Source organism: Lissotriton helveticus, chromosome 4_1, assembly GCF_964261635.1.
Source record: "Lissotriton helveticus chromosome 4_1, aLisHel1.1, whole genome shotgun sequence".
NCBI classification, from domain to species: Eukaryota; Metazoa; Chordata; class Amphibia; order Caudata; family Salamandridae; genus Lissotriton; species Lissotriton helveticus.
This window is the reverse complement of record NC_136063.1, coordinates 1,567,292,923-1,567,319,419: the sequence shown is the minus strand read 5'-3', so window position 1 is coordinate 1,567,319,419 and position 26,497 is coordinate 1,567,292,923. Positions and strand designations below refer to the sequence as shown.

The window sequence follows — 26,497 nt, the reverse complement described above, 5'->3', positions numbered from 1 at the left end:
TTTTGCACCTGGCTTGGCCATGTCCAAAAGTCGCTGACTTTTGGCGGGCGATTTACGACGAGGTGAATAGGGTTACAGGTCTAGCATTGACTCCTTCCCCATTACTAGCATTGCTGGGATATTCTAAGGAGGTTGTGCCGGCTCTACGCAGGCTTGTGGATATGGCCTTCCTTGTGGCCAAAAGGGGTATTGCACTTACCTGGATGTGGGGACCGACGCCGACATTAACCCGGTGGTCGAGTGATATGCTATACTGCTGCACAGGACTGTACAATGAGCTGCTCCCTCCCCGTAACAGACCAAAGAATTACTGGGCACTGTATCTGGAGAGGAGGTAAACGCTGGATGATGGTGAGACAGGAGTTGCATATACAGACATAGATTCCGGGGATATACAAGAGGACACACCACCACACACAGTCGCAGAGGATAGTGCATAGGGCCTGGACCCCTGATTTAGCAAGGATATGTGAGAGTAGTGAAGATGGAAATGTGGTCCCGAGATGGTATAGTGTTGAGTACATGACTGCACTGCTGTTCAGGATGGGGGTAATGATGCTGCTATGGTATAATGTACGCATGTCAAACCTGGTGTCGCTATTGATGCTTTAAGAATGCCATAAATGTGTTCTTTGCCTGTACTTTGTTGAAATGCCAATAAAAAGTTTAAAAAAAATAAAAAATACTGGCAGTAAAATCCAATGCACAGTATAAAGTTGTAGATTACAGCACCCTACCAATATTAAGGGAACAAAATAAACAGAATTAGGGGCATATTTATCAAGAAATCATGCAGCACAGCAAGCCACCTTGCTGTGCTGTGTGATAGGGAAAGGGCAGGAATGCACCGTATTTAGCACGAAACATTCTATTCCTATCCTTTCCTTGCGCTGGCGCACAGTGTGCTGCCTAGCACCAATGCTGGCACCCTTGCACCACAGTGCTAGGGTGCCTGCATTGTAAGAAGGATTGTTTTTGTTCAGGAAGGGATACCTTCCTGCACAAAAACAATCCATTGAGAATGTGTCCTCTTTCTATGTGTGCTGAAAAATGCAGCACACATAGAAAGAGGAAAAACAAGGCAAAATTAAGATATTTCTCCTCATTATGCCTCACCTGGGAAGGCGTGGCATTTTGATGCATTCCCTTCTCTACCAGTAATGGTAAATCTGGGAATGTGCCAAAATCCATGGGTGGATGTGTGGGAGCACCCACGCTGCACCCATGGTAACCCCTCCCATGTGCAGAGTAATGCAACGCAGCAATTTGCACTGCGTTGCGTTACTCCAAATTTATCAAGCCACTCAGGACCACTCAAGGTGGCCTTGCGTGGCTTGATAAATTTAACTGAAGAGTTGTTTTACTCTTGCACCCGTTGCATGACTTAAGGGTGACACAACTCTTTGATAAATATGCCCCTTAACTTGAATAAGTTGATATGATCTGATTCACACACAATGAAAACGAGTTAACATTTTTTGCTTTTTCCATTTTATTTAAGAAGAGAAACTATCACAATACAGAATGGCCAGTCAGTCAATATTCATGTGCATCAGCACACACCACACATGTATTAAGGTAAGCATAACATCTGTCTATAGATCAGAGGATTCAAACATAAACATTGCTAGGGAAAACATGAGATAACAGTACATCAAATGTAGCACGTTTGAGCTAGAATTAGGACAGCAAGTACAGAAAATATGTAATCCCTGAGATTAATACAAATATAGATAGAGTGGAGTTGGCAGCCTTTCTCCTGCACATCAAAATGATAACTCTTTGAGCCATCCAAAAACATTAACGACTGCAAGGGTGCATCTAAAAAAGTGGCATTTCCTTCATGGTCAGCAACAAGGCTTTATAGAAAACTTTGGGCCTTATTAAGACTTTGGTGGTGTGGGAATGGGCCCCCACGCCAGCACCCAGTTTCCCCACTGCTAAAGTCGACCGCTGCCCGCTGGCCAAATTACGAGTTTCCTCGTGGTCTGGTGGGCAGGGTTTTCGCGGTCCCACAGCGGTGCAGTTCAAATGCTCATATGTGAGCCTTAGAACTGCAAAACGAAGGGAGTGCCAAAGCAAGTTCCTGCATGGCATGGATTGTACAGGTCATGCCCTGCAGAAACTGAGGTGCATGCACACAGGGGGGCACACCATGTGCCCCCTGCATATATCCCCAGGCCCTGAGGTACCAGGGGCCCTGTAGGGGCCCCTTAGTTTCCTCACTGCCACCCTTTTCATGATAGGCTCACCGCCATGAAATGGATAGCAGTGAGGAGAGTCGTAATATGATTGGTGGTGTCGCAGCTGCGCCACCAGCATATTGCAATCCTCAGACCTCTGCACCAACGCCGAGGTATAGCAGCTCCCCAGCGTTTGCAGTGGTACCATGGTGGTATGACCACACAAGTCAGAATACGGCGGTTGGATCACCGCTGGGTCACCCCGGGTTTGGCAGTCCACGGACAGCCAAACTCAGAATCAGGCCCTTACTCTTTTTTGGCACATTTTTCAACAGTACTTGAAGCTAAATCAGCAACAGCGCTTTGAGTTGAGTTCTGCCTCAAAGATTTCATTTTTTCATTACTCGTGCAGCTCCAAAACTGCATTTGTAGGAATGCTGCCAAACTTTCAGTTAACACACTTTTGAAGTTAACCTAAGGGACTAGTATGCTCTGCTAGATGAATAGACTGTGATGTGCAATGCGCATGTCCATCTACATCTGTAGTTCTTCAGCTTCTCTTTCATTTCCCTTGATAACAATGTGTTGTATTGTGTTGTGTTCTGTTATGTTAGATTTACGTATAGCACTCTTTTATCCAAAGGTCTCTTGTCAGATTGCAGCTTCTTGCAATGACTCTCTAACTAAGAGGTAGTAAATGATACCCACCAGCTTTTGGTAGCTGACCACTGACGTCATGTGCCCAAGAGATCACTGCACATCTGCATGCATGCTTTATGCCGTAATGTTCTTTCACATGTATTAGTTGCATAACTAGGAATATAAGCAAACCCAAAGCACACTGTAATTTTGTAGACCATAGTCTGAGAATAATATACTGTCATAAAAACATGGGATTTGACCTTTGGACTCTAGTAATAAATGGCTGAGCGTGAGTTTATTCGTCACTTTGTCCAAACAATGTGTTTTATTGGGCCATATTTTCCTTCGCTTGCATGTATATATTTATGCCATGCCGATGAAACTAAATGAGGTTCAATAAGTGATCTGAAACAACTGTACTAAGAAATGCAGATTTGGACGTACTGCTGCAGCTTAAAGGTCAAATCCCAAGTTCTTACCATATTATGGTGCGATATTAGTGAATCTACTTCTAGATCTTCACTTCTCAGACCAGGGCTCTTCAAACTTTTCTGTAATACGTGCTACTCATGATTATTGAAAAGCATCCTAAGATACTAATATTATAAGTGTTCTAATGGTGACCACGTCAGAGACGATTATTTTAGTGGTCCCCACATGCACGATTACCAGCAGTGACCACCTCCATGTCTCAATCGGCATGCCAGCAGTCATGTAAAAAGGATTCTTCAATTTAAAATGTCTCTGTATGGGTAATACATGGCAACCTTTGCTGAAATGCCACTGGCACAAAGGTAATAATATTCCACTCAAATATCAGCTTTAAACATATTTAAGAAATCCGTTTTTCTCCGATTATAAACTTCTGTGTTCTTAAACTACTCAAATTTTTATCTAGAATATGATTTTCAATTTTGGGATACATACATTGATTCAATCACCAAAAGCTAATTTAATAGGCTCATAGAAGAACTGTGACCAGGTAGCTGGAAAGCAACAAGTAGCAACCAAGCTACATGTTGCAGAAGTTTGATTCACTATGTGCCTTTGCAACGGGATGGTGCTCTCGTTCTGCTGAAATACCTATGCGTAGAATTAATACACTTGAAACAACAGCATGTCATAAACCATATACGCATATGCTATTTGTTACCATTTGGTGCAAGAGGAGAGGGGTGGCATGACACACTCAAGGCTTCTTCTCTTTAATTAAACATACTAACACAATATTCTATAGTGAATTTCAGTCAAGCGAACATCTCTTAATCCAGTGGTTGCCAAAATTGGTCCACAAAAAACGGAGCAATACCCTGTTTTCAGGGTAACCACTATGTAAATTATTTCCATGTAGATCCATTATATGTAAATTTATCTCGTGGATATTCTGAAAATCTGGCATGGATGAAAGACAGTGTGGAGCACAATTTTAGACACATGTTTTCATCTGTTATCATTTTCAGGATTACATATGACAGGCACCAATAATGGATTATTGGTTTCTAACCCAATATTCGGTTTTGTGACCAAAACAATAATATGTTGCTCAGTTAACATAATGCAGTAGATTACTTGATACTTTCATACCATTGGTTCCATGTACTGGACATTTTCTCATTAAGAGACCTTTTTGACTTTCAGTAGAATGTACAACACACAAATGCATCTTAAAGAGGAGTCCTGTGAGTTTCATGTTGAAGACAACACACGCCTCATTACTCTCCTGATAGTACTAGAATTTATTTCTAGAGTAATTTGTTTTATTATTATCCAATTCTCAAGTTGATGTGCCTCTTCTATCCCAATCCCTAAGACCATTATATTAAAAACTATAAACACATTTAACATTTAACCAACACTAACTCATTAACAGATGGAATGTGGTGAACAACATACACACTTGGACTTTTCTGAACATCCCTGAAAAGAATACTTTAGATTCACTTTGCAATATATATCTTATAGGTAAAATACTCTGTTTTTATATTTTGTATATATTTCATGTTTTACAGTACAGATAAATAAAGCACCTTTAATTAAAATTGCTTCAGTGTCTAAATCAGAATAAGAGCTACATTAAGAAATTATAGTACAATAAAATAAAGTACACTTTTGTGCTCTATGAAAAGTATAACTAAGTAAAGCAGTATAGGGCAGATCATTCTCAATCGTGTCTTATTTCCCCCTTTTGTCTCCCTTTTGTAAATTGTATTGTTCCAATTTGACTCATTCACATGAAGGATACATAACTTTCCATTAAGGAAATTCAATGAAATGACTAATCATTGGTTTTCTTTCATTGCTAACTCAGGTCTTAGTAGGTCAATACATCTGATTTATAGTAAAGTTTGGTCATACATCCAACAGCTCAGAAGTGCATAGCAGTGCAGTGCAGATGTCTAGCCTACAATATCATGACATAATATAACGTAACATAAAAATGCTCCAATGTCATGGTTGTTTGGCTCAGGGTTTGAAGCAGGTACAATAATCGATGGCGGCACGGGATGGTCATCACTACACCTACCAGCCAGCAGAAATGTAGAATCCACCGGACACACATACCAGCATTAGTTTACAAAAGTAAAATCACATATGTAATACTCTAAGAACCTCATTACAAGGTCCCTTTTAATTCCAATGGGGCTAGTAGCAGAAGTTACTGTCATATTGCAATTATGAGATCTGCTGGAACACTGTAGGACAGGACCTGTAATTATCCATTCCCCCAGTGATTCTTCATTTCTGAAGAGACAATTATGCACGCATTTGTGCTTCTTAGTAGCCCGTGCCCCACATTTACCAGTACTGCTGATATTGGTAACTGCAAGGGGCAGTGATTATGGGGTGCTTGTAATGAGACCGTTAAGGATGAGAGTAAATAAGCTAGTATTTACATGACTAAAAAGGCGATCATAATGTGCTTTTTCAGAACAAGACTAGTACTTTCAGCTGAAGATTATATGAAATTATAATATAATCAGAATGTTTGCTTTGGTTATAAATCACCGCAAGCTTTTTATAGACCGATAGATAAAGAGATAGATAGATAGATAGATAGATAGATAGATAGATAGATAGATACCAATCTCAAAAGACACAGGGCCTGTTTCACAAAGGAAAACTTACACTTGTATTCAGCCACTGCCGGTGGTAGGTGTAACTGCAGGGCGGTGATGTAGGGAGGGGGAGGGGCAGGGTGGGGGGTTGTAATGTATGGATTACGGACTTTAACAGGTAAGTAAACATATAAATTAATGAAAAGAATTTCGTTGTGTGCACTGCATCACCAAATGCGATGCAGTGTGCGCACCGAAATTCGTTTTATTTATTTATATGTTTACTTACCTGTTAAAGTCCGTAATCCCTACATTACAACCCCCCACCCGCTGCCCCTCCCCCTCCCTACGTCACAGCCCTGCAGTTACACCTACCACCGGCCGTGGCTGCTTGTATTTGAGTTTACTAATTTTACGTCTGCAGAGACTCCACCGTCGGGACGGGAAACTCTGCACATAAAAAGATAGGACAAGACTATATTTTTATGTGCATAGCTTCCACCACAAGTACAGAGTCTCTGCAGTCATAAAATTACTAGTAGTAAAATTAAACTTGTAGTTTGTGAATATCAACAAAATAATAAACTTACACAAAAAGTGTAAGCTTACCTTTGTGAATCAGGCCCATTGTTTTTAACGAATTTGAGCACTCTGGCCTTTAGTAAACACCTAAATGTTATAAATAAGACATAATAAACGTATAGAATGACTGATTGCCATTTATGCCTCAAGAGCAGTTCTGAAGCGAGGAGAGAAGGTGAAAATCTGTTCCAACATTCTAGCCTTGCTGACTAACACAATTTGAATTGAAAACCTAAAGACACTACTGGTAGCAAGCGAGGAAGATAATGTGTACAAACTCAAGAAAGATATCCTTTAGAACATAGCATGTAGAATTTCAAAGTTGTGGTGCCCTTTTACTAATTGTTTTGCAGTACAAGCAAGACTGTATAAGGGTTAAGCACAATGTCCAATAGATTTATTGGGTTTGATAAATGCTTTGCAGCACACTATTGCCACAAGATCACTCATATTGTGCAACAGGATTAGTATCTAGGATCTTAAAAAAATATATATTATCTGTGTTTATATGAGAAGTCTCCAAAGCATGTCCACCCAACTTCTAGAGCACGCCTTCAAGTTTTACCTTGAAAAACAAGAATATCTCAATTTTGAGCTAAACTCTTAACTTTACAAGTCAACAAAACTTACTTTTTCTGCTAAATTGGCTCTGACACCTCAGAGATTATTATGATCAAACAATCAAGGGGAAGAACAGCTGCTTTACCCTTCTCACATCTAGTGTGCAGACACCAGATGTAGCCTCACACTAATTGTGAGAACAGTATCAATCAAACATATTACCAGGTGTATGCTATCCAATGTGAGAGGCTTCTTGGGCGAAGAACTTTGCAGGAGTAACAATAAAGGCGATTCCTCCACTAAGGCAGTGGAGCATCGTCCCTTTGTTCTCCAAACATTTTAAAAAGAAAAAAGAAAATGAGAATAATGCAACATAATTATACTTTTATTTTTCCATACTGCAGTGGCTCAGTTAGTTTCATGCGGGCAAGAGCAGGGCTGGGCTGGCCAAGGCAAGGGAAGAAGTGGCAGCACTCTATACGTGCGCATGATGGTTTCGGCGGCCATTTTAGGCCAGCCAAACAGTCATGCACACTTAGCATGTTCTCCACCCAGCTGTATAGTCCAGCCTGAGTGGAGAACAAGAACAGCCTCCCACTTCCTGTCTGAGCTCTGAACTAGGGCGCTCAGACCAATCACGGCGCTGCTGTCGTGCTGGTGACAGCTGCATTATCATTGGCTTGTGGAGTCTGGGAGCATGTGTTCTTCCATGCTGCCGGGGCTCAAGACAGGAAGACGTTGAAAAGGATAAAGGAGAGGTGGAGGCCGGCAGGCCGTATCCAGATAAGTGCTTTATTTTGTTTTTTTCCATTCCCACACCCTCCCCGCCCCATCACCCCTGTTTGGTAGCAGCTGCCACTGAGTAGCAGAAGGCCACTATGAAATGCTTAACTGCTTCCAATTAAATATAACGTAACACAATGGAAAATATGAAACTGTGCCCTGGAAATTACCAATAAGAAATCGTATTTATCTATGATCTGCCCTCTACTGCGTATGCTTGTTTCAACAGAATATTGCATATCAGTGCAACGCTGCTAAAATAAATAGTGGTCCTCTTCATGCCAGGGCTGTGCCTCCATGTCTCAAACCTTTCCAAGCTGCTTCTTGATAAAATGGCTTATTAGTTTCTGTGGCCTTTGCTGGTACTCGACCAAGACTTCGTGTGGACTTGTTATCTGATCACCCTTGAGTCGATTCACGAGAGTGACACATACCACAGCAGCTGTGAATTAAAAGATGAAGTAGAGTTAAACAACATATAAAGGTAATGTTTCACCAAACAAAGCTGGCCTTCGAATGCCCCACAATAGAATATCCCACAATCATAAAGTCATTTTTTTCCAATATAATTTCTGGCCCCTTTTTTGAGCTCTAACATTTGAAAGTTAAACCTTGTCAGCTGCCATCATTCTCGTTCCTTGCTACTCACACTTTTCAAGTGAGAGGTACATTTTACTGTGTTACTTTGGGCCTGATTACTATGCTGGTGAGATCACCACTGACAGCCCGTCGGTGGCGGTCCCACCGCCATCAGAATTAGGATTCCTGCCATATTAGGATGGATGGTGGTCGGAGAGACCGACTGCCACTGATCCCACGGGCTCCTTGAGCCCGTCAGACCATCTGCGGGAACTCCAATCCCTACAATGGTGGTGGTGCCCACAAAGGTCCGCTGTAGGGATTATGATGTCCCTCTCCACCGGCCATTCCATGGGGGTTTACCCCCAATGAAAAGGCTGGTGGAACGTGACATTGGGGACACGTAGCAGACCCTGCTTCCCCCCTGGCCTTCAGCTGTGGGTTTTGAGGGGCACCTATGGTTCCCGCCTACATATCCCTGCACCATGTGGCAGGCCCCGCATGGTGCGTGCCACGTAGTGCAAGAATATGAGTAGTGTCCCCTTTTTGTAATGCGGCAAGTGCTGCAGTCCACAGCACCCACCGCAATACAAAATATAGGCATTGCGACCGCCGTGGTGGTGGTTGCATTTTAATGCCTATGGATATGAAAGTCCACACACCATCATAATAAGGGCCCTTTGTTTGGATGCACTGGCATTGCTTATCCATGTAAAGTAACATTAATTGTAAATAATTTGCGACTTTTGGAATTCTGGGCTACTCTAAGGCTGTCCTTCTGAAAATTAAACCCGCAGCTTAGAAATATTATGAACTGCACCACAGAAATAGTTTGTCTGGACATGAGATTGCCTGTGGATATAAGCATGTCCTGCATCACAAAGGCGCAATAGTATAACTTTAGTTATTTCCCTCCTTTTGTTCCCATATTGTGGCCAATTTCACGTTCTTCTGCGTAAATGGTACCACATTGTTGCCTGTAAATAAATAGATCACCAACTTGCGTTATTAGTAATTATGAGGTACTAGACAATGCAAGGACTCATGTCACCCAGGGTAAAATAATTATTTTGCCCCACCCCTTCTACATTCACTTGGTATGATCTACCCTCCACACACTAACAGAGGAGTTGGTCTAACGGCTAGGGTGATCGACCTCTAATCTGGGGAACTGGGTTTGAGTCTCGGCAATGACGTTGAACATCCTATCATTCTGTGCAAATCACTTAATCTCCCTGTGCAAACATGAACACATGGAATGCAAATGGTGCTATGTAAAGCGCTCTGATACCCGATTCGGGTCAAGTTCACGCTTTATAAAACTCTGTGAAAAAAAAATAAAAAACATGGTACAACAACACATGCACTGTGAGGCAGGGGTTCTCCTGCAAAGACTCTGTACAAAAAGGAGCAAACATTCCCATTTTTTAAGTTCTTCTGCAGAAATTTGTTGAAGCAGCATCAGTTGTCGATGCCTTAAAAAAATGAAACAGTATTGCTTTCCAAAATAGCGACAGCCTATAGCCTGGAACTCAAGGTGAATGCATGCATGGCCTAATGTTCTGGGCCAGGTTTGCGATGCATAATTGTATAAACAAATGTGGCAATGTGATTGGCCAGCTTTTTGGAAGATATAGGTTGTTTCTGGAAGATCAACAAAATGTGAAAAAATTCCTAACCCAACAGAAGAGAAGATTGTTCACAGGATACGTTAAGAGAGGTACACAGTAATATAGACATAAAGATAGCTCTACCTCTGATGCCAGCGAGTTTGCACATAGCAGCAAATACAGAGGACTCCATCTCAATGTTTCGGACCCCTGCTTCATAGGCTTCTTTCAAATACTGCATTTTTTCTTCTTCAGTATAGAAGCAGAAGGCACCATCCAGACGTGCTTGACCTAGGGCAGAGATTGAGAAACACAACTTTACATTCTGCGTGATGACAAAGAGGACAACTGCCTATCTATCACATCTAGGTGGCTGAAACATAAATTATCCCCTATGGTTCTGGCTTGCTGTCATCATAAACCACATTATATGCTGTGATGGACTGACGGCTCTACCAAGAGGAGGTAAGTTTATTAAACCTGGGTTTCAGACAGTGTGCATCAATTCCTTGAATATATATGGGATAAAGTACAGCCTAACGTACATTGTAAGGATATTACAAGTCACTGAGTTGTTCCCTGAGCAAAGGCCGAGTTCTTTTACAAGAATATGGGACTTCGAGATAACTTGTAATATCTTTATCATGCAGGCAGGGGGTACTTTATTCCTTATGATACATGATCACATCACCACCTTTCCCACAAACCACTTAATTCCTTAGTGCATAGCTCTTTCATTTGAAAGTGAGAAGATGTCTGCAAACATGGAGAATAAAAATAGAATTTCTAGTGCGAAAGTAAACACATCAAAAAGCTGTTAAATAGTTGTTGAAAAAATATATTAGAAGCACTTTAATAAGTCAGTTAAAAGAAATAGCGGAACAAACATGCAGAGTGATTCTAATCACCCAAGTAGTGTAAAAAATAGATATTTCGCCATAAACACCTATATTTTCCCTGGCGCAGTACAGCTAGAAAAACAGAGCAGAAGAAAGAAAAGCAAGGTCTAGTTTTCGTTCTTTAAACGCTGCTTTAATTAATCTCCATGGCCTGACCTGCCTTTCCCCTCTGCTGTAGACTCTGGCAGGCAGTGTGACGTCAGAACTCAACTGTAATAGCTTATTACAGTTGAGTTCTGACGCAATATCTTAATAATCGGCAATTGGGTGTGTTAGAAGTCACCAAATGAATAAATCGAAGATGTATTTTTAGACAGGGATTGTAGAATCGCAAGTATTATATCCACATTTCTTTCATTATCTAGCAGCAGGATAATCAATAAGGTTAAAGAGGCAACAGAAAAAGCACTTACAGAGAAATACATATATTTGAGAAGGTAGTTCTAGCATGGTATAATCCCCCCACTTCATCTGCAGAAACCGCTTTGAATTTATTGCCCATTTTTAGCTTCAGCAAACACTTCTGATGCCAAAAGAGAAAAACAGAAACAACATAAAGCTCAAATGCTTAATTTCCACCAACCAAGTGGTACCAGAAGAAAGCATGAACAAGCATTGAAAAAGCAATTGATCTGGCTTTTTTATATAGTTTAATTTTGTCTTACAACGCCAACATGTTATGAGGAATTCAGTGTCTAACAACAAAAGAAGAGAGGTCTGGTCAAGCACAAAGCTACCAGATTTGGAGCAAAGAGATAAGAGGGTAATTTTGATCACAGTCACTCTATTTGAGTAGGAAAGCCCTCACACACCGACCTGGTCAGTGTCATGCTTCATCATCGGGCCCCACCGAAGAGACCGAGTGTCTCTTCGGTGTGCTGCGACGCCAGAAAGACTGCGGAGCTGGTCGTGTGGGGAGGACGTGTTGTGGAAATTGTAAAGTTAAAAGTGACTAACAGGGTATCAAAAAAAACTTTTAATGAGTGATCCCTAAGACACGTGTAAGTGGTATATGTGTCTGAATTTAAGGGCCAAGGTTCTTAGGATTTTGATTAAATTCAGCTAAATACCACGAGTTTTAAAATTAATCAGTCAACATGTTTCTGCCTTACTTGTGGTATATATTCACCATGGCATTCTTCAGGACTATACCCCGGCGGTATGGACACTCTAATAGTCCACCCTGACCTGGGGACGTGTAGGTGAAAAGGAAAAGTGAAAAAAGTGCTTAAAAATTAGAAGAGCAATTGCTCATTCCAAAAAACCCCAATTTCAGGGGTGTATCAGCACCTGTAAGAGAAAATACACAGACAAACAGATATGGACAAACATACGATTAGTATATGCCAGCGTAGACTTATCATAGTGCTCCTAAGATGGTGGCAAACCTTTGTGTGCACACACAATAACTAATATCTTATGCACCATCCAAGTAGCCCTTGGGGATATTGTACATGCTAAGAGGTGGAGTGCTAAAGGTGGTTAAAAACTACTATTGTAGTGAGGGAGATAAAAACACGGTGTGAATTCTCCATGAGGAGGGATCAATTTGACCAAATGGTCGGTGTCCCCCTTAGATGGTAAGTATGGAGAGCATCTCACTTTTAAAACAGGGCGCTACTAGCACCATGGGTCTCGGGAGGAGGATTGGAGCGCGCTTGGCACATCCTAGGAAAAGAAGGGGTTAAATGTCAGCACAACCCATACAGCACACAGGTACTTAGCTTATGGTGATCGTAATAGACGTTCCGCTGGGGATGCAGACTCACGCCCTCAGCGCTCACAACCCGCTTGTCAACCTGCAAGATTCCTCTAAACCGGACCCCGACGATGGAGAGCGGGGCCGGTAAATGAGTTTAAGAGCGCTTTGTTTCCGACATTTAACCCCTTCTTTTCCTAGGATGTGCCAAGCGCGCTCCAATAGTAGTTTTTAACCACCTTTAGCACTCCACCTCTTAGCATGTACAATATCCCCAAGGGCTACTTGGATGGTGCATAAGATATTAGTTATTGTGTGTGCACACAAAGGTTTGCCACCATCTTAGGAGCACTATGATAAGTCTACGCTGGCATATACTAATCGTATGTTTGTCCATATCTGTTTGTCTGTGTATTTTCTCTTACAGGTGCTGATACACCCCTGAAATTGGGGTTTTTTGGAATGAGCAATTGCTCTTCTAATTTTTAAGCACTTTTTTCACTTTTCCTTTTCACCTACACGTCCCCAGGTCAGGGTGGACTATTAGAGTGTCCATACCGCCGGGGTATAGTCCTGAAGAATGCCATGGTGAATATATACCACAAGTAAGGCAGAAACATGTTGACTGATTAATTTTAAAACTCGTGGTATTTAGCTGAATTTAATCAAAATCCTAAGAACCTTGGCCCTTAAATTCAGACACATATACCACTTACACGTGTCTTAGGGATCACTCATTAAAAGTTTTTTTTGATACCCTGTTAGTCACTTTTAACTTTACAATTTCCCCAACACGTCCTCCACACACGACCAGCTCCGCAGTCTTTCTGGCGTCGCAGCACACCGAAGAGACACTCGGTCTCTTCGGTGGGGCCCGATGATGAAGCATTACACTGACCAGGTCGGTGTGTGAGGGCTTTCCTACTCAAATAGAGTGACTGTGATCAAAATTACCCTCTTATCTCTTTGCTCCAAATCTGGTAGCTTTGTGCTTGACCAGACCTCTCTTCTTTTGTTGTTTGATACTTAACTGGGGTGTAAGAGAGTGTCTCTGATTCTCCCTATCTCTCTCCTTGTTGATATATATGAATTCAGTGTCTAACCAGCTTGTTCCTCCCATTGTAGAATAGACATAGTTAGGTTGACTTGGTGGACAATATTAAAAAAGGCATATGCACATAGCACTTAAAAAGTATAGCATTAGTTGCTGGATATTCATAACCACAAATAATTCACTTTTCATTGCTGGTGTTTTTGTTGAAACAGTGAAAGCCAGAGCACTGTTATGACTCTTTTCACTATTCGATTAGATGAAATGTGATATTTTTCTCTTTACTTTGCTTACCTTCTCTGCCTTGTCAATCTTCTCTTTATATGCATGCAGCTCTCTAGTTAGACAGTTACCTCTGGTTCTGCTGAGCAAGATAAATTGAAGGCCACCAGAAGACAGAGAGTTAAAGAGAACGGCATAGCAAGAGACATTATGGAGATAGGGTAGGGAAGTAGAGGTAGAGGTGAGATGAAAAGAAAGGTCAGACATGGAGACACTTACACTAAAGAGAGAAATGTTAGCTTGCAAGAAGCAAAAATACACAGAAATAGAAAGAGGAAGATTTAGTGCAAGAGAGATAGGGGGACAGATAAAGTTGTAGATTGCTGTAGAGACACAGAACTAGAGATAGGAAGTAGGAAATGTAGGGAGAGGACTAGAGTATACATGGAGTGAATTACAGAGAGAGGTAAGGTAAATCGAGAGGTGGGTTAGAGGCAAAGGTGGAGAGGTGGGTTAGAGGCAAAGGTGGAGAGGTGGAGGTAGACAGGTAGAAGGTAATGATAGTCAGAAAAATAGAATAATAAGTTGGAGCTAAAGCTCTGAGGTAGAGTGGCAAACTGAAAGGAGAGATAGAAAGTCATGTGAGGTAAAGAGAGTAGTGAGGCGGAGTGACAGGTAGACAGAAAGGAGTGTAGGGTAGACAGATAAAAGAGGCAAAGAGTGAAAAATAGAGGGAACATAGACAGTCCCACACAAAACCTATAGCACCAGTGCTTCAGCTTTATAATTCCAAAATTGGTGCCTCGATACTTTATGGGGCTGAGCTGTGGGGTTATGCGAATGTGGACTGTCTAGTTACAGCCCAGAACAAATTCCTTCGTTCTATAATTGATCTTCCCCAATCGACCCCTTTAGTCCCCCTGTTTCTGGATCTAGGGTGCCATACTATCAGGGATGTGGCACACTACAGGTTGGTTGCTTACTGGAGAAGACTATGGGTAACACCAGAACTCACCCACTACGCCCAAGCTTTGATGGAAGTCAGAGATTTGGACATAAACAGGAAATTGGGGTGGTTCAGGAGTGTTAAAAATATGCTAGCGGACATGGGTTTGGCCCAGTTATGGATCGCCCCAGCTGAAAGTATATTTCCATCCAAACCCGAGTTCAAAGACGCTTATTGGACTATGGTTAATATGAAATGTATTCTGGCCTCCCCTAGCTCTTCCTTGTCTAGTGTTTTTCTAGGCTTCAAGCAGGAGCCAAAATATGAGGGTTACTGGGATATTATTTCATCAACCCGCATTAGGAAGCTATTCCATGAGTTCAGAGCGGGTACGCTCCCCATCATTAATTTTACATCCAAGTGGGGTAACACACAATCCAGCAACTGCCCTTTTTGTGTAGACATGACAGAAACAATAGGTCATATCTTTTTTGTCTGTCCCTCATATAGCAAACCAAGAACGAGGTGGCTGAAACCTACCTGTGCTAATATGGGTATTAGGTCCAGCCTTGTGGCTCTCCGAATTCTCAAAACATCAGTGGCTGGACCGGTTGTGGTTGCAGTAGCCAAGTATCTAGGCTGGGTATGAGTGCTTCGCTGGAAAGAGAAGAGATAGAGGCACTGGTCCACCTCCAGATAGGCCTCCCTAATTTTGAAACATTTACTATGTATTATCCCCCTCAGATTGAATTTACCTATTGTAAATGCAGAGCACCAATTTTAGGACTATTGACATGTTTTTTAAAAATTATTTTAACACCTTGGCTGCTTGAGTTATTCTCCTGCTGTGCTGAATGTCAATAGAAACGGGTGCAGCCGCGGTCGGTAGGGGAGTACTTGCCGGGGCGGTGACGTGGGGAGGGGGAGGGGCAGGGTGGGGGTTAGTAATGTATGGATAATGGAGGTTTGCAGGTAAGTAAACATTTAAATAAATCAAACGAATTTCGTTGCGCACACTGAATTGCATTTGGGGATGCAGTGCACGCAACGAAATTCGTTTGATTTATTTAAATGTTTACTTACCTTCAAACCTCCATTAGCCATACATTACTAACCCCCACCCTGCTCCTCCCCCTCCCCACGTCACCGCCCCAGCAGATACTCCCCTACCGACCGCGGCTGAACGGGTGTGGTCATGACAAGCTCAGCTCGTCATCAGCACACGAGCACTGTGCTGCATGACGAGCTGAGCTCGTCATGAGCATGGAAGGGGTTAATGTTTTTTATATATATTTATTAATAATTTTCTACTGCTTGGACAAGGTGCTAGATTAGACATATTGTATCAGTTTTTTTTAACTATAACGAGTAGCTCTACCTCTTGTTTTTTATCATTTATCATGTATATGTGTTTTAACTTTTGTGATTTTATGTAAATCGAAATAAAGTTATAAATTAAATGAAATGAAAATAGGTTAAGTAGTAGGCTAAGTGATTGTCAGAATGACAGAATAGTGACAGAGCAAGAAAAGACAAGATAGTGAAAGTTGTAAACTAGAGACAAAGTTTGAGACAGAGATGAGGCAGGGAGATATATTTTGGCAGAAGAGGCAGAGAGGTAGGAGGGCTAGAGGGAGTACATTTAAATGAAGGAGGCACACAGTGAGAATTGAGAGAGAGGAGTTAATTGCAAAGAAAATGAAGTAGAGGTAGGGAAATAGAGTTAGGGAAAATGGAGTAAGGAAGTGACCCCAGTTAAGTAGAAGGAACAGGTAGTATGGATGTTGAAGTACATTCAGAGGTTAGGGAGAAACAGAAAGTGGTAGGTAGGTAAGTATACTTGTAAAGCGCACTGTTACTCCATCTCGGAGTGTCCTGGCGCTGTATACCGCTGGGGAACCCATCCTGGCTTTCCCTGTGAGATGGTCCCTCCTGGGACCTCCAAGGTGAAGCCAGGCATCCCGGCGCTGATGGGGCCGTTGTGGAGATTAAGCAAGCTATTGCCCAGAGTTGCAGAGTGGGACCCATGGTTAGCATAGGCACCTCAGCGAGAATTATCAAGTCCGCGGACATTGACCCAAGACCCTACCGCATCGGGAATTGAACCCTGGTCCCGGGCGGATCTCTGCTTCAGGGTCTGCCGCTTCTAACCAGTGAGCCACACTTCTCCATGTAAAGAGACATGAGGTACTGGTAGAAATTGAATATAGAGATAAAAATAAGATTGAGAAGTGAGGGCGAGACAGTACTGACAGAGACTTAGGGGCATATTAACAAGGGCTAGGGCCCTATCAGCAACAGGGTGCTAACACGCAAATTCACATGTTAGCACCCTTTTACTCTACGCTTCCCCTTCCATCTCTAATGAGATGCAAAGGAGGCGTTCTAGAGTAAAATAATCGGAGAAATGTCGCTAAGCGACATTTCTCCTATTATCAAGGATAGCGCTAACCCTGTTAGCGATAAAAAAAAGCATCGCTAACCGCGGTTAACACACCTTTTTTACATCTGGTATTTTTCTGACTTAGCCATGATATCCTATGCAAGGTGGATATCATGGCTAAGTATGTCTATCCCTATCAGCAAGCTATCACCAAACCTTGTGGGATTATCACTGTATTTCCAGCGATAATCTCACAATTGGTAGCTTGCGCTCTGAATTTTATCCCTCTATTGCTGATAGCACGCTGTCTCCACGATAAAATTCAGAGTTTGCCGGCAATAATTATCCTAGCGCTAAGTGCGCTTAGCGATAATTATCGCCTGGCCTTGTTAATAGGCCCCTTAGAGAAGCAAATGTTACAGAGATGGATCAAGTGGCAGAGGGGTCTTATAGATATGTGATCAGGAGGTAAGTTGGAGGTAACAAAGCAAGGCGGAACAGAGTGGAGTGAGAGAGAGAGATACGGTTGATGTAGGGGGTAGGTGGTATATTTAGCACAGAGAGTGGTGGAGAGAAACAGAAGAAGCCATGAGAGGGATTAGGCAGAATTATGTGGGGTAGAGAGAATTGACATAGAGAGAAATGGTTCAGAACACTGAGATGTAGAGTGAGCTAAAAAGAGAGGGGTGATCTAGAAGTAGTCATGTGAAGTTAGAAGAAAGGTAAAGTTTATATTTCAATTTAAATGCAACCAACTGCCTGAGAGGGTGAGGGTTAAAGTTGGGAAGGTTAGGTATGCAATCTCAGGGCCTTATTTAAGGTTTGGTGAAGAGGGAGGAACATCCTAATCAGACGTCGTTCTCCTGTACCAAACTTGCGGTTTTGATTATGCTACTGAATGGCGACCCCTAGAAAATTGATGTACAAGAATAACATGGACAGGATACTGGGAGAAAAATATCAAAAGGTAAGTGCATATGGGGAGATATGGATTTGCCCTTCCCAACTCCACGTCTACATGCCTACAGTACATATTCTGGGGTTCATATTCAGGCTGCACTCCTGTGGTTTCCCTGCTCTGTTTACAGCTGGGTATGCTTCTGCTTTACTGTTGGCATAGACTCCACTGGCTATGCCGGAGATAAGCCTGGGCCCAGTGGTCTGCTACCTCAGGAACACACAGTCATACTGACAGTCATTCAGCCCTACAAAGGGCAGAATAAGTCACTAATTTTCCCGCTCCTTTCTGTCATGCACAATTTGGCTGAAATGGGCAGTCAAGAATTTAAACTATCTCAAAAGACAGGTATAAAGCTCCCTGCACATCAGGGCCATTTACCTTTTATTCAGCAAAGACAATCTCCAGTTTTGGCGTTTGCTTTGTCTGAACGAAAAGTTTTGCCATGAGGCATTTTAAAAATGACACCTTCTTGATACATTTCACTTTTGTGAAAGAAGTCACCTTGGAGTTTGCACCACTTCACAGCAGAGCAATCCCTGCCAGGCAGGCGGGGCTCTCTAAATGCAGTGGATGGTCCTCCACCACAATGGCAGAGGTCATGTTCTACGAAAGCCCTCAAGGGATGGCGTGATGTTGACCAAGGCCTCAATAAGGCCCTTAAGTTTATTTTAAGAATGCTTAGCAGTCAAATTTTAAATGAATCAAGTTTTTATGCACAACAAAATGATGGCAGGTAATTTGACTGTTCCCAATAACTTTTCCAGGAGGTCCCTTGGAAAGTCGCGCCTGGGTAAATCAGCCTTGTTCTTGCTCCAATAGGAACAAGCCTCCAAATAGGACAGAAGTGAGTTCAGACCACTTACAATGACCAGTTTTGTGTACATCTGCTGCAGCACCAAAAATAAAGTCATTAAAACCCTTCCCAAGCTTAATACAGTGAATAGCTATCCAAAGATGGAGGTGGATATTGTAAGTAAAGTATAGTATTGAGAATGTTACTTCATTGTGGAATCTGATAGACCATGAATGCATTAGCTAAGCCCTATTGGGAAGGACTTTGTGGCATATTTATTAAATTAGTGGTACATGGCAGCGCAGCAAGTCACCCTGCTGCGCTGCGGTGCATCACTGGGAATGGGCAGGAAGGTGCTGTATTCATCCAATATGGCGCATTCCTGTCCCCTTCCCTTGCGTTGGTTCCGTTTTACCAGCCTAGCGCCAATGCAGACACCCTTGCACCATGGTGCACTCCAATGCATGCAGGGTTGTTTTTGCGCAGGAAGGGGCATCTTCCTGCACAAAAGCAATCCTGAGAGGCCTTTACCTCTTTCTATCTATGCTGCATAATGCAGTACATGTAAAAAGAGGAGATTACAAAGACAAATAAAGATATTTCTCATCATTACGCCTCACCTGGTGAGGCTTTAGATTTTGGCACAATCCCAGGTTTACAAGTCCTTGTAAATCTGAGAATGCATCAAAATCCATGGGCGTTGCGTGGGAACACCCACCGCAGCGCCCATGGAATGCCCTCCTTGCACAGAGTAAGGCAACACGGCAATTAGCGCTGCGTTGCCGTACTCCAGATTTTTTAGGCCATTCAAAGCCATATCTAAAGGTAAGGCTCCATAAATCTGACGGAGGCTTGCGTCATGCATGGACCACTTTGCGTGGTGCAAGTGTTTCACAGGTGTCTCATAAATATGCCCCTTTCTGTCTGTAACGCAATGTGCGCTTTGGCAGGTAGGCCCCGACTACTATGGGGGCCTTATTTATGAAGGCCTTGCGCCGCCGTTGCGTCACTTTTAAAATGGGAAAAAGTGACGCACCGGTAGCGCAAGGCCTTCATAAATAAGGCCCTGGGGGTCAATTGTGAAGCTTACAAAATATAAATGCGATTCTTTGACTCGGAATAAATGACACACCTGAAATAATCGTAACCATGACAAGCGTGTCCATTTATAATGAATAGAATTAATTTCAAGATTCCTTTGAATGCTCATTTATACAATAACTAGCCCTTTAATTAAAGGTACCTACTAGATGCAGAAGGTAATGATAAAAGCATTATTTTCTCCCTTCCGTCCAGCTGCAGTGGTTCGTGTAATGAAAATCTACCAACGTTTTATGAAGGGTAAACTATCCAAAGTCCTCAGCGATTTACGAAGCCAATGTTATCTTTGAACATAACAGACGTAGAGAACAGATAAGGTTTCAGGCACAGTCTCCTCAGATCAGTATCATCACGTTTCGAAAGTACATTGACCGTGGCCCAGTAAACAGCAAAAGTTCAGTTCTGACATTTACAACAAGGGAGAGCTGTAGTGCACTGCAGCTGCACCGGGATTAACCCCTTGGCTGCGGCCGGAATTCCGCGCCTGTGCGGCACATTCCGATTCCGATTCATAAGCACACGCCCACCGTAACTCATGACGGCCGGGAGCCGTCATCAGCACCGAACGGGTTAATGACATGTATATAAAATGCAGGCAAGGGTTGGGGAGGAGCGCCCTTAATGGGGCTGTAAAGATGCCTGTCTACATCGTCTCATTCTCCACTGTTATGAAACACAATTATGGACAATGAATGTCATTGTGCATGGCTTGAAATCACAACAGTAGAAACATTTCTACAGCTGCTTTATGGATTGCCAGGGGCGTAGCTTAATCAGTGATACTGGGAGGAAGGGGGCAGGGGGTTCCCAAATGTACCAACTTGAAAACGGAGTGGGCCGCAAGGTGAATGGGTGAGGTGACCAAGGTTTGAGGTGGACTGTTCCCATGATGAGAAGGGTCAGTACTGTTTTGCAACAGGTAGGCCTCTTTGACTTATTTGGAATGTGTTGGGCAGGCACTCCATTGCAGCAGTTATGGAATACCCTGTTTGACAAACTCAAGGTCTGCATTCCTGAATTTGAGTCGGGCGGACAACAAGATTTACGTTGATGGAGTAAAATGTACTACATCACAGTAAAACTTGCTCTGATGGGCCGTCAGAGTAGCTGTCAGGGGTAAGCCACTCGACCATCTGCTCTATGTAGTGTAAATGGTCAGATGGCTTTTTCTTACTGTCCCTCACAGCCAGGTATATCCTGCGCGTGAGGGACAGTAAAAAAGTAATATGACCCACACACAATGGGAGAAAACTCCCATAGACTGGCGGTCATTCGTTTTTTTAAAGAAGGTTCCCACTTTGGGGGTTTGTTTTTGAAAAATAGAAAACTTTGGAAAAGTTTGATGGCTAGCCATCCTGCTTGACAGAGCCATCCATCAAACTGTCTCACTTTGACACTGACAGGAACTGCCATGACAGGGCCAGCAGACAACTCTTAATTTCGTGCGTGGAGCAAACTCAGGGTGAAGGACGCAAAATCCTCTGCCACCCAGCTTGCTTTTAATTCATCTGTCAAACCCTAAATCATTCCCTCTGTCGAGACCAGTAAATTGAGCAATAAACAATGGTTTGGAATGCTACCCCGAAGGATAGCCAGTGGTTAGACTATTTGCAAGTGTTTGTTCCTTCATCTTGGGTGTTTGATTAGCAGTAGGCTACCTGGCAACCTGAGACAGGTGCAGCTTTCCAAGCCCCCTAGTACCAATGTTTGTGAATTCTAAAAAGTAGTACATTTGCATCCATTCAAGGAGTACGTCCATGGGTGCAGATGTGGTACCTTTTGGTAAACTAGTTCTTATGTACATTTAAATTCCTAATTCAAAATATGTACAAGTTAAAACCTGTTAGTGAAAATAGGATGATGATAAAAACCATACACACAGACCAGCCCTCACTCAACAACAAAGCCAGAAATGCACGTATTTGTGGTGCCATAGTGAAGCTACACCTTTGTGGACCACTGAGTCCACACTTGCCAAAACTAAGGCTACCTGGCTTCCGGTGCCTCCCATAAATCACTGGAACCCATGCCACTTTGGTTCAGTCACAGAAGAAGGTGCAAGATAGAATCTAAGTAGTGGTCAGTGGTACTGCCTCATTCAAAGATGTGGCGGGTGCCAGCAGGCACCTTCGATGTGACTGGAATTCCTAAACAGCCCCACCTTAGGATACCGCACACAAATTAAAATTGTCTATGAGTAGGTGTCAAGGACTTATTTCCACTTTGAGCTTTGCTCCATTTGGTATGATGGGCTGATTACTTATTTCTCATCATCATGCATGGTCCATGTCATCCTGGTCACAGCCCTGATGAGGAAAGTCTCTTTCTCAAGCAGTCAACCGTGTTAACCCAAAAATATATTCACTACTGCCTTACAATGTTTTGTAGTCCTTTTGTTCTATTTACATACTATTGAGCCCAATCTTTCTTCCACAGGGCACCCGCTAGAATCTAAAACTGCAAAAAATACCAAATTTGGGATAACAGTCTAAAGGTGAGGGAAAGGAGAAATGCTGCACTGTGGTGAGGAAGACTTGGACCAGGAGTAATACAGATTACTTGTAAATAATTGGGCCGTTACCTCTTATTCCTGACAACTTTCATTAAAATGATGATTGAATGAGGATATACTAAGAATTATCCTGATGCAATTATCCAGATCCATAAACAGTACATTAAGATAGTTCACTGTCAAATGCACATTTTAATTATAAAAACTCATTAAACACCTACTGATACACAAGAAAAAACTTCCAAAAACGTACAAGAATGTTGTGAACCTATAGCAAGCCTATAATGTTTCATGAATGCATGAGGGGAACGGGAACCCCATGTAGGTCTGCAGATTTTTGACAAAGTGACCCTTAAATCCTACACCAACGAGTGCAAACCCGCTTGTAGGAAGGTGTACTTTGACCTGCTGTCCCATATGAACAAATGATTGCAAAAGTTGATCCACATACATATATTTGTAGTGGATGGTTTCCTTCCTCAATGCCCTCTGCCACGGCTACAAAAGTAACTAACAAGAAACGAGATGAATGGTATGACTGGTATGGCTGTTGTCTGAATATAAATACCCACGATAGGACACACATTAAACTCTGCAAAGTGTCTTTTTTTAAATAAAATGCCTAACAGCCTGCAGAAGCTAATGATGCCTTTGGGGGCTTTACAGAATCCAAGAATATGGTTATTAGCAAAAACAAAGCCTATACAATGGCGTGTGGTAAAAAAGCACAAAAATGTAGACCATTTTTCATTGGGGACGCCCGGATAACTAGAGTAAAGTCCTTCTGTTATTTAGGTATTTAATTTACTAACAACGGTACTTGGTCCCAGCAGGTCCTAAATTCTAGAACAAAGATGAGAAGAAATTGTCACAGTATTTTTATGTTCTCTCACAAACTGGGCAGTCGACCTGTAAAGGAGATGGTAGTACTATATAAGGCTACAGGGGTGTCTACTGCCACTTATGAGGTGGGAGTATGGGGTTATAACCCAAATCACCCCCTTCAGGTACAGGAAAATAACTTCGTATAGTGCTTGTTATGCCTACCTGTTTCTGCTTCATCCTTGAATGCCCATAAGGAGGTTGACATGCAATACTTGGAAGATCTGCTCTTATTAAAAACTTCATTGCTATGACTCTCCGTGTGGTCTAAAGAGGAGACAAGTTTTACTAAAACAATCATTTTAGACTGTCTTAATGTGGATAATGCATCTAATATACCTTGACTTTCATATGTGAACTAAACTTTTAGTACTGTATTTAATGTGTCTGTTTTGCAAGATCCACTTATCTGTCAATAAGAGTCCAATGATCGCAAGGCATGTGAAGCGTTGAAGAAATCCACTGTTGCTCTTTATATGATGTTAAATCTCCATGGGGGTTGCTAATATTAACTGTCTTGTGTAAATACTCTACAGCATTGTTATGTCCTGACGAGTTTACAAATGGACACAGTCCACCACTTGATTACCTTTCCTAAAATGTATAGATGCCTACAGGATAGGACACCCTGTCCCTGTGATGGTTTGTCGAAACAATGCACCTAGCACTTTATGTGAATCTTAAAGGGAACTACCTTAGGCCAATTCTTCTTACACAGAATATTAAGAACTATAAATATGCCCTGAGCTATCTGTTTGCACTAGGAGATCCTTTTGTGTATTTTAATATCACTCTTTTTTATAAGGAGGGGAAAGTAACCTCAGGAAAAGTATTTACACTAGACTAAATATGAGTGGAAGCAAGACTGCCTTTTTAACATCTGTTTGATGTACCTTTTTTTAAAGCTGAATATTTATTGTATGTTCTTTTACGGCTGTTTGTTAACCTGATTAATAAAGTTTATTGAATCAAATGGAATTTTATTGAATAAAAGGGTTCTGGAAGAACTGAAAGAAGGTTCTCCTGATGTACAGAAAAGTTTCAATTAACTTTAGGAATGAATCCTGGCATAGTAATAACCTTTTCATGCAACATTTTAAGATTGGGATCGTTTTAATAAAAGCTTCAATCTCACCAAAACACTAAGTCGAATTGATTGCTCATTAAGGCCAATATAACAGTGGAAAAACTAAGGGGCATATTTACAAACCCTTATCACCACAGGAATTCCAATTTTTATGACGTTCCTGAGCGGTAGGGGTTTTTCCTTCTTTACAAGGCGGCGTTAAGCCACTTAACCAGCCGCGGCAGGTAGTGGGAGTACCAGCTGGGCGGTGATGTGGGGAGGGGGAGGGGCAGGGTGGGGGGTAGTAATGTATGGACTACAGACTTTAAAAGGTTAAGTAAACATAAAAATAAATAAAACGAATTTCGTTGCACACACTGCATCGCATTTGGTGATGCAGTGTGTGCAACGAAATTCGTTTTATTTATTTTTATGTTTACTTACCTTAAGTCCGTAATCCATACATTACTACCCCCCACCCTGCCCCTCCCCCTCCCCACGTCACCGCCCGGCCGGTACTCCCACTACCGGCCACGGCTGCACTTAACGTGGTTTAACACGGCCTTGTAAAGAAGGCACCCTTTCAGGCTATTCTTAGTGTGAAAGGGGTGGGCAATGAGTGTTGTAGTGGGCGTTCCGCCGCAACACCCATTGATTTTGATGCTGCCCCATATTTACAAGGGTGGCGTAAATATGGGTCAGCCCCAAACTTAAGACCAGGGAAAACCTGGTCTTAACATGGCGAAATGAGGAGAAATGCTTTATTTCTCCTAGTTTTTGCTGTTTCTATGTATGCTGCATTATGCAGCACACATACACACAGCAAAATGCCATGAATGATTGTTTATGTGCAGGAAGGTGCCCCTTCCTGCACAGAATAAACCATTAAAAAAAATTACAATTTGCAACTTCTGTAGCACACATAGGGGTCCATTAGGATCCGCCCGCCATCCTATCGGTCTTTGGGACCACCCGCCATAAGGGCGGGGGTCCCGTGGGGGGTATTAGGATGCGTCCGCCACAGTGGCGGGCGCATCCTGCATTTTTAGCATTGTGGCGGGCGGTGCTCTCAGCACCGCCCGCCACAATGCTAAAAATGCATGTATGCATTCGCATACACAAAGCGGCAGGCACCGCGCGGTGCCTGCCGCATTGTGTATGCAAATGCTGCACCCCCCACCTCACCTTCACTTCGGGGGCCCGCAGGGGTCCCCTGAAGTGATGACCGCATGCCTTCCCTTGGCGGAAAGGCATTGTTTTAAGCCTATCCTAATATGGCTGGTGTCTGATAGACACCGCCACCATATAAACCTTCTTCCGCCCCGGCCGCAAGGCGACCGGGCGGTGTTTCCGTCCGCCGCGGTCCACCCCCCGCCATAGTAATATGGCGGGGGGAAAATGGGTGGCGGGCGGGCATGGATGTCGGGCGGATCGCCACCGCCACCATGGCGGCGGTGATCCGCCCGACATCGTAATGGGCCCCTTAGTGTCTCTACAGTCACTCTGAATCTTGGATTAAACCACACCTGTTGGAAAAGGCACATCGTTCATCTTGCACCAAGAATATTGAACACTGTTCCTCCTGGGATCAGATCTAACCCCTCGACCTCATAAATAAAAAAACAAGTCAAACGGTTACTCCTGAATAACCACCTACAGCAATAGTCCTGAAGCCACCATAACTAACTTATATTTCTTGTTGACATCTTTGATATCTAATTCAGGGTTGCAATGTGTGTCCCTCTACATACACCATAAGAATGGTCGGTTGCTCTTTTGTTACTTTTCATGTACCACAAGGTGGGCAGCTCTTCTTTAGTATTTGTGCTTGTTAAGATCCTTTATGTTGTTGTATTTATGCCTTTACCTCCTTGTCGCTACTGCTCCTTTGTACAGCACTCTGATACCCTTACGGGTCATGTTCAAACTGTATAAAACTTTTCTAATGAATAATAAATGAATACATAAATAATAGGAGTTATAAAT

At 42.6% G+C, this 26,497-nt stretch overlaps 1 protein-coding gene across 1 annotated transcript in view; it reads right to left on the bottom strand.

The window, feature by feature from the left end:
- Nucleotides 1–7,407: 7,407 nt before the first annotated feature.
- The window catches only part of UPP1 (uridine phosphorylase 1), a 121,155-nt gene continuing 102,065 nt past the window's right edge, over nt 7,408–26,497 (bottom strand). Inside the window, exons 7-8 of the mRNA XM_078688187.1 lie at nt 10,141–10,287; nt 7,408–8,249 (exon numbers count right to left, since the gene is read on the bottom strand). Coding sequence (XP_078544313.1) covers nt 8,110–8,249; nt 10,141–10,287 — 287 coding nt within the window. The 3' untranslated portion in view covers nt 7,408–8,109. The remainder of the gene's footprint in view (nt 8,250–10,140; nt 10,288–26,497) is intronic.